At 50.6% G+C, this 13,243-nt stretch overlaps 2 protein-coding genes across 4 annotated transcripts in view; both read right to left on the reverse strand.

Moving 5' to 3' along the window:
* The window catches only part of LOC120401035 (squalene synthase-like), a 56,260-nt gene that overhangs the window by 25,610 nt on the left and 17,407 nt on the right, over window positions 1-13,243 (reverse strand). The gene's annotated exons all lie outside the window — the stretch shown is intronic.
* NEIL2 (nei like DNA glycosylase 2) lies at window positions 151-10,399 on the reverse strand. 3 transcript variants are annotated; one of them, XM_039530536.1, is made up of 6 exons: window positions 10,244-10,399; window positions 8,732-8,935; window positions 3,954-4,321; window positions 2,285-2,481; window positions 1,576-1,775; window positions 151-1,402 (listed from the first exon to the last, which is right to left on the reverse strand). In XM_039530536.1, exons 2-6 carry the CDS (start codon window positions 8,867-8,869, stop codon window positions 1,337-1,339), a joined length of 969 nt encoding a protein of 322 aa, XP_039386470.1. In that variant the 5' UTR covers window positions 8,870-8,935; window positions 10,244-10,399; the 3' UTR covers window positions 151-1,336. The 3 variants fall into 3 exon arrangements, with proteins under 3 accessions (XP_039386470.1, XP_039386468.1, XP_039386469.1); XM_039530534.1 differs by having other exon boundaries at window positions 151-1,775; XM_039530535.1 differs by lacking the exon at window positions 10,244-10,399 and adding an exon at window positions 10,083-10,216 and having other exon boundaries at window positions 151-1,775.

The following is a 13,243-nucleotide window of genomic DNA, read 5'->3' on the forward strand; positions in this document are numbered from 1 at the left end:
CCCCCAGTTTGAGAACCCCTGCTGTAGAGGGTGCAGAGTTCAATGAGCCTACTTGGTAGGGCAGATGGTAGAGGCACATTAAGTGCTCCACACTGCACTGGCTTCCCCGTCACTTCCTAATGCAATGTGAGTTGTTGCCTTTGGTTCATACAGCTGTATATGTTTAGGGTCTAGCTAAAGCCTGATCCAAAACCCAATGGATTCACTGGGCTTTGGATCTGGGTTTAAGTGAAAGAGCCTTTTTCCCTGTACGCTGCCACAGCACTCCCAGTAAGCAAATTTGGAATGGCTGGAGGCAGTCTGTTCCCAGTGGAGGCCTTTGACTCTGACGCTCTCTCCACCCTATTAGTCTGACCCAGCCTCAAGTTTATTACTGTCTAGTTGCAAAGCATAAATACCATGGGCCAAGATCAGCCCTGGTGTTACCCCCACTGAAGTCAAGTAACACCAGGACGGAATGCAGCCTCTTCTGTTCATTCAAGCTTTTGCCTCAGGAAGGCTAGCAGGTGATGCAGTTTGCAAGTTTAGGGAGTGTCTTGTCTACCTGTTAGGAAATCGTGAATATTTGTTATGATTATTTCTCCAGAGTCAAAGTCTTTGGGAACAGACACATCCTCTTAAAAATAATTGATGCAGCAGCGTCAACACCTGGTGAGCACACATCTAACATGGATCTAAGCCACAATGCAAATGAGTTGATTGTAACATCTTAAAGCTGATCAAGAGCATGATTTCTTTCTCCAACAACGCAGGCTGGTGTTGGCAGAAAAGAGTTTCTCATTGAATTGCGAGAGCTCCGTGTCAGAAGCTAGAACAGGCAGCTGTAGTAAAAGCTTTCCCCACTCTGCCCTGAGCTGGAAGGACCACTTCTATCCCTGGCTCTTGGCTGAGAGTGCCAATAAGGGTGCCAATGGTTTTGGGATGTGAACACATGCTGCCAACCTGTTAGGGTCATAAGAATGCTTAATCACCATCAAGCCGGCTGCCTGTGAATCGCTGGCTTAGGGGAGAAAAGTTCTACTTCCCATTACTTACTCTTCCCAGCCAATTGGTTTGGTAGGAGGTTTGCAAAACAGTCAAACAAAGGAGACAATCACACTGAAGTTATTTATACTGCTTCACTGGCAGAAGAAAAATTGAACATATTCAACTTTTTACACAAGCAAATCTGAACGTGCCAAGTATTTCAGTGACTACAATTCCTACTTTCTGGGGGAGACTTACACCTACTACTGTTTGCTTTATTTCTCTTCATAGCTCAATAATGACTTGGGAGCGTCACAAAAACATCCCCTCCCTTTTTAATGACGCTCTATTTTCTCTCCACGTGTTGCCTTCAGGATAAGTGATTTCTGCTCAGCACAACTGACAGCCTGTCACAAAAAGACCAGACGGCGACGTTCTGCAAGAAAGGAGAGTGTGTTCATAATCCACATTCAGGCTGGCATATTTGTTCACTCAGTGTTTAAGCGATTTGGGGTCATTCCCTTCAGGAGGTACTCGAGGCTGGCACTGAGGACACCACCAGCTAAGCCTCTTAAACCCATCTTGGGGTCCAAAAGTTCCCTGCATCACCTCATGCCCAAGAGGACATTTTTCTTTCAGGTAGATCTGATAGTGTAATCCTTTTCCAGCCAGCTTCTTATGCAGCCAGTCTGTGCTGAACTGAACAGCATGATCCAGCAAGGATTCAAGAGCTGAGAGAGCCAAGAGCGAGCCTTGCGATAATGGGTGGATCCTTGCCAAATATAAGATCTCGTTCTTAATGATGTTCCCTGGAACATAGGGCGAGAAGAGATTCGTAAACACAGGTGCAATAGTGAGACAGTGAGAACCGATCACATGAATAGCAGGCACGGTCTAGTGGTCTGAGTGCTTGTCTAGGAGGAAGAAGCTATTGACCTCTTTTTGTGCCTATGATTCCAACTCCCTCTGTGGCCTTGGGGAAGTCAGGTAACCTTGCTGTGCCTCTGGTTCTCTGTCTGTACAGAGGATAATACTCATCTACCTCTCAGGGGGATTATGAAATTTAAGAGCCTGATTTCCAGAGGCGCTGAGCAATTACAGCTCCCACTGAAGTTGGCACTCATGAGAATTAAGTCCTAACAGGTTTGTTTTCATAAAGAGCTGAGCTATCAGGGGATATCAAGAAGAAGAAGAAGTCATGTCTCTATGCTAACATTTAACATGTGGGGTTTGCAGCTAATAAATCAGAGACCCATCTCTTAACTGGGCCAAAATATCACTGTTTCTGGAGGGTATTCCCCTCTCTGGTGGAACATACCCAGACCGGAGAAATATCTCTGGTCCAGGAGAGTGTAGCAGATGGACGTCGGCTGGCGCAGGGCTGCCAAGGCCTGCCCCCGATGGAACTTGGGAGACAGGATGTCAGAAGCAGGTTCCACAGCGGGAGAGGTGCACCAGTGGATCTGGCAGTTGTAAAAGACGAGGAAGCCCCCGCTGTCAAAGTGCAGAACCAACCTACAATAAACAGGATGGAAATTAGAGTGAGAATATCCTGCCTTTGCAGTGTCAATCCAGAAACATTACAAGAACAACCATAGAACATCAGGGTTGGAAGGGACCTCAGGAGGTCATCTAGTCCAGACCCCTGCTCAAAGCAGGACCAATTCCCAACTAAACCAATCGTCCCAGCCAGGGCTTTGTCAAGCCGGGTCTTAAAAACCTCTAAGGAAGGAGATTCCACCACCTCCCTAGGTAACCCAGTCCAGTGCTTCACCACTCTCTGAGTGAAAAAGTTTTTCCTAATGTCCAACCTAAACTTCCCCCACTGCAACTTGAGACCATTACTCCTTGTTCTGTTCCAGTCTAGCCGAATGCGCGTGTAGAGATGGGAGGAAGGGGATCAAGAAAAAAGTTGGCAATGAAGGAAAACAGTGGGAACCGGGTGGAGAAATGGTGGAAGAGGAGGGGAAAACTCTATATTTGCTAGCGGTGTCAATTGCTCAGCCCTTGTACTCGAGCCTCTGAAAATAAACGGGAGTTGAGGGCACTCAACACTCAGCAGGACTGAACCCCCTTGGGAGCACTGCTGTGTTTTCCTGTATCTACTACTCCAGACACAACACTGCATTCAGAGCCAAATGGGACACTATACTGTAGTGACCAGAAAAACACCTAGAGTGTCGCAGAGGAGGAGAGGCGGGGTGGTCTGACTGGGAAAAGGAGCCTTGTCTTTCCTGATTTGCAGTCATGTGGATTTAGTCAGCATCTCCTGGGGCAGATCTTCTAATGTTGTTTACCCCAGGGAGATTACATCCTATTGATATTTAAGCATAGCTTGTTTTATTGTTTCTTCTTAGCTTGAGAAACCTGCCAGTTTCATGGGAACATTCTGCAGGAACAAACACATCCAATGCCCAGGACTGTCACATTGAGATCAGGTGGCTCTAGCTTTTTTGCCGCTCCAAGTACAGCAGTCAGGCAGCCTTCAACGGCATACCTGCGGGAGGTCCCTGGTCCCACAGATTCTGCGGCATGCCTGCGGGAGGTCCCCGGTCCAGCGGATTCGGCGGCATGCCTGCGGGAGGTCCGCCGGTCCCACAGCTTCAGCGTACCCGCCGCCGAATTGCCTCCAAATCTGCAGGACCAGCGGACCTCCCGCAGGCAAGCCATTGAATCCGCGGGACCAGCGGACCTCCCGCAGGCAAGCCATTGAATCCGCGGGACCAGCGGACCTCCCGCAGGCAAGCCGCCGAAGGCTGCCTGACTGCCGCCCTCACAGGGACCGGCAGGGCGCCCCCCGCGGCTTGCCCCCCCAGGCACGCGCTTGGAGCGCTGGTGCCTGGAGCCGCCGCTGTTTGAGACATTAAACAAGCAAGCAATAACAAAGCCACTTTTGCCTCTTTCGAAACTGGGCATTGGGGGAGGGAGGCGGGCAAGGGGAGGAAAAAGAGAACGGTGTTTGCCATGACAGAGGATTCAGTCAATACCTGGGCACGGGATCCTTCCAGTCCCCTCTTTTGTTCGCCTTATTCGCTCTCGAGAACTCATTAGCCCGGATGCTGCCAAACAAACCAAAATGGAAGCGCAGCCATTTCCAAGTGTCCCCTGCTGCGTCTGAGGCATCAGGCACTGAGCATTCCGTTTCCTGCTTCCTCCGCACACTGTGTTCTTCGGGGCTTAGCTGAGCGACATCCTCCTCCTGTCCTTCCTGAGCAAGGGCAAGGGAGCGTGCCCCGCGGTCGGCCTTTCCTTGGATGGTTGGTTCGTCTTCCACAGGACCTGGAGATGGGCTTCCACCCATGGCCCATGCTTCCAGAGCCGCACCGAATGCCAGGAATAAATTCTTTCCAGAGGCCTACACAGTAAAAGCCAAGGGAAGCATTTGAGGATGTGTGCATTTGCAAACAATGAACAATTTAAGTAACCCTCGGCGCTTAAAGGTGAGCCTCAAAGTGAAGGGCATGCAGTTAATGTGAGGGACCTGGAGATATAAGCTAGCAACCTTAGAGCTGGGACCCACATCCCCAGAAGACTTGTTCTCTTTGCCAGTCTAACTAAAGCCTCAATACGGCAGCTATGGGCACCAGTGAATACCCCACAGGTAGTGTAATGAATACCAAACTGTATTATACATACAGCACCACCTAGTGGCTGATCAGTAACATACCTGGCAGAGCATTAAAGGATTTTATAGTGAGCACCTCTGGTGCGTCTCTCTCTGAGAAGTAAGCTCTGTTGGCATTCTAGATCTGACACAGAAGCCTGACCTGCTAATAGCAGCCCTGCAGCCTACTGTGTGCAAGAAGTGCATGACAGGTAGAGAGATCGTTTACAAGCTGAAGAGGCCTTCAGCTTGGAACAGCTACCCTAGGAAGCCTAGTGCAGCCACAATGGAAGCAGTGACGTTCCCTCCGGGACTGGAGCATCCATGGGAAAATAATAGGGGGTGCTCGGCACACATTAGCAACCCACCAATCAGCTCCTCCCCCTCTGCGCCTCCCTACCGCCGCCGATCGGCTGTTCAGTGACAGGCGGGAGGCGTTGGCGGGGAGAAGCGGGGACAGGAAGAGGCCAAGCGAGGGCAGGGTGTGCTCAGGGGAGGGGGCAGAGCGAGCGTGGGACCTTGGGGGAAGGGGTGGGGTGGGGGCTTGGGGCAGAGCAGGGCTGGAGCACCACTGGGGAAAGCTGAAAGTCGGCGCCTGTGAGTTGCGGGGTTGTGTTGACGTAACAACGGATGACATCAGATGCTGATGACCTAATGGTTCTCCAGCAGTTCCCTTCTTCCACTCAGCTGTGAGGAAAGGTCTCCTCTCTGTTCCCCTTATCCTTATTTACTGCAAAATGGGCTGAGGCCAAACCAATCTCACATGCTGTAAACCACCAAACAGCTGCCAGGTGGAAGTTATTTTTGGCTCCTAAGGGACCTGGCCAGGATGGGATAGAATCCGTATCCCAAAGCCATGCTGGAAGTAACGTGCATATTCATTGTGGACTTTGGTTTACATTCATGGCAGCATGGATTTAAACGTGTGACAATTTCTTTAGGTCAAGTCCTGAACTTAGAGTAGCTTATAAATATAAGCAGAGGAATCTCTGAAGGTTTGTGGGTTCCTTAATCGTTTGTAAGAGGATACAAAGGGGGTGGGGGGTTGGTCAGGGACTTCGTTAACACTGAACTGGCTGCAGCAGTTGCTAGACTGGGTCCGTTCTGCCAGTCTGAGCTGAGGAGAGGAGCCATCCTCAGCTGATGGAAGGAATGTCCAGCCAAGCCAATGAAGGCTCATGCACCTGCACATATTTGTTCCAGTTCCAGGGAGATTGCCGGAATGGGCAGCAGACTTCAGTGATTTTGCCCAGCATGCGGGGTTTCTAATCCTGCTTCAGGGTCTCCCAGGGAAGATCTGGGACTGTAAGAACCTGTCCAGCTAGAACCTGGGATCAGGAGGGTGGTTCTGGGCCTCTGATGTGTCAACATTGCCACAGGCTGGGCTCCCACTGGAGAACACTGTGAAGCCAGGCTTGGCAGGAAGTATCGCCCAGCAAAGCCCGAGTGGTGGGCCCTCACTCCCCACTGATTGGCCAATACCAGCATTTAAACCAGGAAGTTAGCATGACGAGCTGCCTGGACAACAACCCTGCCCACCAGCTTGCCTGCGAAAAGACCCTGGAGTCCGGCTTCTGACCCTGGTTTGACCTTGACATTGCTCTTTGATTGCTGTCTGCAACCTGGCGCCTGACCCCGACTTGCGGGTATCCTGACCTGGCTCGACTCTGACCCTGCTAGATTATCTACCTGCCGCCTGCAGCTTGGTGCCCAACGCTGACTTCTTGGCATTCTGACCTGGCTCACTCCTGACCCTGCTACTTTTCTCCTGACTGCAACTTGCCAGCTGACCAGGGCTCACCCAGCTGCCCATGGCCCGGCCCTGACAGGGACATAGCGTAGTTAAATATTGCACCGAAATCTCATCCCTGCTTAATGCACCAGTGCTCAGCTTGCGGCTTTCAAGCTGCTTGTCGAGTACAGGAACCTATGGGTACGTCTATACCGCCAACGAAAAGAAAAGAAAAACCTGCGGCACTGAGCCCACGTCAACTGCCTCGGTCTCACAGGGCTCGTGCTACGTGGCTAACAATAGCAGGGTAGGCGTTCCCGCTTGGGCAGAGCCTGGGTTCTACAACCCACCCCCTTCGCCAGGTTTCAGAGCCCGGGCTGCAGTCTGAGCTGGATCATCCACACTGCTACTTTTAGCCCAGTAGCGCGAGCCCAGGTCAGTCACTGCGGCAGGTGGGTTTATTGGGCAATGCAGACGTACTCTGAATGTAGCTCTTGCAGGCCTGATCCATGTCAGCTCACTTGGCCTCAGGTTCGGGAGGAGCACAGATCACAGGAGCAACCCCCTGCTGCCGGATACATACCAGGCAGAGCTGAACACACTGACCGGGGAGGGAGTCAGGAGGTGCATTTCCACTTCTCACCTCTGGGGCTTGGGGAAGATACAAGGGAGCAAAAAAATCTGTGAGCCACTAGAATTCCCCCTGCTCCCCATTGCCTTTCAGCATCAGCAAGGAGGGAAGTAGAAGGAAAGAGTGGCATGTCCCATCTCAGCAACCAGGGGTAGGAGAGAGAATGGAGACAGTATCACAGAGCCAACAACTTCAGAGTGTGCCCATCACATAAGAGCAGCCATACTGGGTCAGACCAAAGGTCCATCAAGCCCAGTATCCTGCCCTCTGACAGTGGCCAATGGCAGGTGCCCCAAAGGGAATGAACAGACAGGTTATCATCAAGTGATCCATCCCCTGTCACCCAAACAGAGGCTAGGGACACCATTCCTGCCCATCCTAGCTAATAGCCATTGATGGACCTATCCTCCATGAATTTATCTACCTCCCTTTTGAACCCCGTTATAGTATTGGCCTTCACAACATCCTCTGGCAAGGAGTTCCACAGGTTGACAGTGTGTTGCGTGAAAAAATACTTTCTTGTGTTTGTTTTAAACCTGCTGCCTTTTAATTTCATTTGGTGGCCCCTTGTTCTTGTGTTATAAGAAGGAGTAAATAACACTTCCTTATTTACTTTCTCCACACCAGCCATGATTTTATAGATCTCTATCATATCCTCCTTTAGTCTCCTCTTTTCCAAACTGAAAAGTCCCAGTCTTCTTACTCTCTCCTCACACGGAAGCCGTTCTATACCCCTAATCATTTTTGTTGCCCTTTTCTGAACCTTTTCCAATTCCAGTCTATCTTTGTTGAGACAGGGCGACCACATCTGCACGCAGATGTCATGGGTCAGGTTGTCACAACACACATCAGTCGATGAGGTTGCCTACCATGGCATGTAGCCGATCGGTGATTGCTAGTAGCAAATATCCCCAACGGCCAGTGATGGGACACTACATAGGGAAGGCTCTGAGTTATAACAGAGAATTCTTTCCCAGGTGTTTGGGTCTTGCCAAAATGCTCAGGGTCCAGCTGATCGCTGTATTTGGGGTCATGAAAGAAATTTTCCCCTGGGTCAGATTGGCAGACACGAGGGGTGGAGGGAGATTTGCCTTCCTCTGCAGCATGGGGCATGGGTTACTTGCAGGTTTAAACCAGTGTAAATGGTGGATTTTCCATAACTTGAAGTCTTTAAATCAGGATTTGAGAACTTCAGTAACTCAGTTAGGGATCTGTTACAGGAGTGGGTGGGTGAGGTTCTCTGGCCTGTGATGTGCAGGAGGTCAGACTAGATGATCATGATGGTCCCTTCTGGCCTTAAAGTCTATGAGTCTGTGATTATTTGGGGGGCCTCTGCATGGCATTCAATGATGCTTTGGCCTTTGACAGTGAAGCCCCATTGACTTAAAATTCCACTAGGAAGTTAATTTATTCTGGGTTATGAACAGTCAAAAAGCAAAGCAATCTGGGTAATTTCCCTGTGCGTACCCTGGCTCCCCCATGTCCCTCCCTTTCTGTAACTCTGACCCTCAGCTCAACCCTCTCGATAGAGAGGAGCCACTGTTCACAGCTGAAGGGGCCTTCACACTAGTCCTGTGGCCATGTGGGTGGTGCTTAAGCCTGTCTATACAACACCTGTTTAGAGCTGCAAACTAGGGACATGTGCCACACTGAGCCCAAGAGGCCACTCTGATGTTACTGTAGGTTTTCCCATATGCCAACACCCTGCACCTTTGCTGCACCAGCACCGCAGTCAGGGCAGGGAAAGGGAGGTTTGTGAGGCAGGGCTGACATCTCCAGACCTTTTAGCTTAGCTCACCTGAGAGTCCTGGAGCCTCGTTGCTTTCAGATCCTTCAGGTTTCTCTGCCGGCTGCTTCCTCCCACCTTGGCCACTACCTGCCCCACAAAAGGAGCAGTCAGCAGCTGGAACCTCTTCACAGATGGGCCTTCTGGCATCTCCGGCTGGATTCAATGGGAGCGGCAGGTGTGCACGCTGGGGGGCTCACACAGGGCACCCTAGCGCTGAGGGGCATAAAATCAGTGATTGCTTAGGGAAATGTGCTTGCACATAAACAGGCCATTGTCCCTGGTCCTCTCACGTTCCGTGATCATGCTCCCTCCTCACCCATGTGGGAAGAGTTATAGAAACACTCAGATCATTTCCCTTCCCCACTCAAACTCCAGCTGCAGCAGGAAAGTCTGCAGTGGGCTGAGCCTGGCCTGTGTTTCTCAAGGTGACAAGCAGCAATACTCTGGTTTAAGCTTATGCTCTCCCATTAGATTCAATGGATTGGGTTTTATCCTCATCTCAGCATGGTCATTATAAAAAAAAAAAAAAAAAGACAGTCCTAGCTTCCCTGCTACAATGTCCCTGCCTCCGTTCCCTCACGTTGGGATGTCACTGGCCATGCCCTGTTGAATACTTTGTGATGTGGATACTGGGGAACTGTGTTGAGACCACCAAACAGCCAGCGGATGGTAACAGCTTCCAGTCAACAGGTTCAAGCTGGGGAACTAGAAGTGAAATGCCAGTCCCATCATTCCCACTCCCCTAGAGCCATCCACTCCACCCTCCAAAACTAGCCTTTATTTCTCTCTTAAAACGTATTGGCATGAGACAGTCCATAAGTCAGAGGGGTGGATTGTGCAGCCCATCTGAACAGTGACAGCAAGGAAGCAAAACCACAGCCTTGTTTGCAGAACTGCACCGGTGAGTCAACGAGGGCTTGATCCTGGGACATCAGTGAGAGTTGGCAGAGTGATTAATAGGACCCAGGAGTCATGACCCACCTGCTCTAAGCACTAGGACATGCTGCCTCCCTCTGGATTAAATAACCAAATAAAGTTAGTGCCACTTGATTCTGAACAAACTAATATAACCAAAGCCAGATAACAACCCATGAGAGGAGAGATCTTAAAACAGGTTTGTTTGCATTGTATCGGTCTCAACCAGCCTGTTCATCCCTCCCACAGACCTTGTTTCAAGGGGCAGCAGCATCTCACCGCCAAAACTCCCTACACTCCCCCAAAATCTAGTACCCCTCATTTTCCCCTGCCAGAAACACAGAACCCCAGCCCTGCGGTGAGAGAGTTATTAGCCCTGTAGGAAGAAATCCCACAACACTGCGAGTTTCCTGCATGTCCCTCCTGTTGGGTCTTTGTCACACACCACATCCCGCATCTGGGCCTTCCTCAGCTGACAGCAGGGCTGCATCTATTACTGGCCAAGCAGCCTGGGGTTATAAAACACCAAGGCTCTTTCTTTTTAATTGTCTTCAATTTGGTGATGTCGCACACAATGCAGACAAAAAGAGCCTCACTGATACTCACTGTGTGCCTGTTAGGAGAAGCCACAGAGGGGAGCAGAGCCCTGCTAATCCCAGCCTCAGCTCTGGCCCACGCCTGACCACACCCCAGGGCTGCCACTGTCTGATCGCTCCCTCCTGCCAGGTTCACACACCACACCCTCTGCAGGCGTTGCACAAAGTAGTAAACAGTTGTCAGACCCGCTCAGGCGAATACCTAATTACAGCTCTCCAGAGCAATCCAGCCCAGAGTTACTAATTGGGCCATGTTTTTGTTCTGCATCAGGGGGTAGCCATGTTAGTCTGTATCCACAAACACAAGGAGTCCGTTAGCACCTTAAAAACTAGCAGATTTATTTGGGCTTAACTTTCATGGCTAAAAAAAGTTCACTTCTTCAGATGCATGGAGTGAAAGTGTATTTGTTGAGCATATTTGGGGCAGGGAGTCAGATCCTGATGCTCCAGAAAATCATGGAATTAGCTTAAACGTGAGATTTAAAAAAAAAAAAAGTGTTGGGGTCTTTGTCTTCTGGTTTTTGAGCCTCTTGGGTTCTTGTTTTTAAGTTTTTCTGTGCAATTATGAGGGCTAGAAATATACGTTTATTTAAAAATTAAAGCTGATATTTGCATTTATGAATTATTACGATCATGATCAGGGTGATGATGTTTCTTAGGGTAGTGCTGATGTGCAAACACAGAGTCATAAACAAAGTCCTGAAGAGTGTCTCATGCAATCACATCCCTGCAAGAAGCTCAGGTTTTAAGAAGCCTGCCAGCAATCATGTCTCGGCTTTGATTGTGCCTGTGAAGCACTGGCCCATGCTGGGGGCTCTGCGGAGCTGCCGTGCCCCAGGGGAGTTCCAGAAACCATTGTGCTCCAAGAAGGAACAAGGCCTCCCAGAGCAATCAGTGCGCCAGGAAGCTTCCCCACTCCCACTGCCTTTAAAGAGGCACTTGCCCGTCCCAGCCGGCAGCTCCGCTAGCCCATGGGCAGGTGAGGAGGAAGGCCAGGACTGTCTTCCTGCCCCACCGTGAACTTAGCTTGAGCCACTTCCCCTCCACACTCTGATGTACTCCCACCCCGATACGTCCTCTTTTCTTGTTTGAGATTTCGCCTTTCCCAGCTTTTCAAAATGCAAACATGGGACACATGCAGGCGCTCTGGCCTGCCACACCTGCTGGGCAGTGCGGGCGGCGTGGCTGGCTCCGTCCGGGTGGGTCTGAGCAGCGTGGTAAGGGGTCGGGGAGCGGGTGCTTTGGGTAAGGGGCAGGGAGTCCCAGGGGGCAGTCGGGACAGGGAGCGGTTAGATAGGTGTGGGAGTCCCGGGGGGCCTGTCAGGGGGCAGGGGTGTGAATAGGGGGCGAGGCAATCAGGGGATAGGAAGCAGGGGGCTTGGGGAGAGGGTGAGGTCCCAGAGGGGCAGTTAGGGGCAGGTGGGAGCTCGGGCGGGGGCAGTCAGAGGACAAGGAGCGGGGGGGGGGTTGGATGGGTTGGGGGTTCTGAAGAGGGCAGTCAGTGCAGGTCCGCCCGGGGGGGCGGGCAATTGGGGCAATTTGCCCCAGGCCCTGCAGGGGCCCCCATGAGAGTTTTTCGGGGGCCCTGTGTTACCAGATTTGCCCATTACTTTGGGGAATGCTCATTTATTCGGGTTACTTTTCTGGGGAAGGGGATTCTGTAATTCTGTCAATGTGCTGCTTGTGTCACTTTGTGTGTTCATACGGAGCTCTACTTCTCCCGTTTACAAGTCCCCTCCCAATGGCGCTATCCTGCAGGACCTAGGTTCCCCAGGGCTGGGTTCCTCCAGCCCCAGAACCAGCTGAACACACACCCACCCATACATTAACAAAGCAAGTCTGAGCGGCCCGGGTCAATCAGCACTGTCAAGCTGACTCCTTCTATGTCCCTGGACTTACTGGGCTGGATGAAGCAGCACTTTCAAGCTGACTCTCCTTGTGTGCCCCTGGGCTCCATGGACTGGGTCAAGCAGCACTTTCAAGCTGTTACCCTTATGTGTCCCAGATTCAGCACATCCTTATTCCCACCTTGACAACACAAATGTACTGGCAGTAACCTACTTGATGAGCAAACCCCACAGTATTTTGGGCACTGCAGGGGATCTTTAGCTTAGGTAAAAGAAGAGTTGCTGTAGAGTGAATGGGGGAAGATAAAAACACAAAAGAGTAAGGTTCAGCAAGAGAGAGAGAAGCACCCAGCTTAACCATACAAGTTATTTATTGCTAAACCAACATAACATACATTATTAAAGGTTAATACCTAAGGTAGAAAGGAAAAATGAAAAGAGAGAGAGAGAGAAGGGGATCTCACCACTCCCTGAAGCTTGAACTGGTCGGGGTTCCCAGATGATGCTGGTAGCTGAGGGTCCTGAGGGCAGGAGGCAGGCAGAGTCCCCAGCACGATCAGTCAGGAGAGTATGGAGTCCTAGTGAACTGATGCAGAGTTTGGATCTAAGCATCAGAACCCTGACTGGAGGGTGAGTAGGGATTTTTGTACAGAAAATACAATTGTTCAAGGGAGAACAATAGATTTGTTTATAGGTAAGGCTGATAACTCAAGGGTTTTCTTTAGACTAGACAAAAGGAGCTGATCACTCTTGGCTATGGGTGGAGGTGTTTTCTTCCAGGGAGCTCACAATGCAACTAGGCGGCTTCACTATTTGGATATCAATTAAAGATTCATTACTAGAATTGGTCTGATAATTGCTGAGCTGGGTGTGTGCAGACATAGGTTCATTAGCATCTGGAGCAGAGATTCCCATGATGCAGTGCTTCCCTGCTTTTTCTGGTCCCAGAATTCAGTGTGGTTCTTGGTTCTCCATTCTGTATGCAAATTGAGATGTCTTCCTGTCCCATCTTTCATGCAGATGAGGCTAGGGGAGTTGTCTCTGCTCTCCATTCTGTATGCTAATGGAGATGTCTTAATCTTGTCACCCTTGTCAGGAGGGGTCTAGGTGTGTCTCCCAACACCCTTCACTGCTCTCTGCAAGCTTTTTCCTCTGATGGGTTT

This window comes from Mauremys reevesii, linkage group 3 (assembly GCF_016161935.1).
Source record: "Mauremys reevesii isolate NIE-2019 linkage group 3, ASM1616193v1, whole genome shotgun sequence".
NCBI lineage: Eukaryota > Metazoa > Chordata > Testudines > Geoemydidae > Mauremys > Mauremys reevesii.

Coding starts and splice junctions, on each gene's coding strand:
- NEIL2 (XM_039530534.1), bottom strand. CDS start 8,869: ATGCCAGAAGGCCCATCTGTGAAGAGGTTCCAGCTGCTGACTGCTCCT. Junction 4,322..8,731: donor CGAGGCTCCAGGACTCTCAG/GTGAGCTAAGCT, acceptor TTTACTGTGTAG/GCCTCTGGAAAGAATTTATT. Junction 1,776..2,284: donor GAGATATTTCTCCGGTCTGG/GTATGTTCCACC, acceptor CCTATGTTCCAG/GGAACATCATTAAGAACGAG.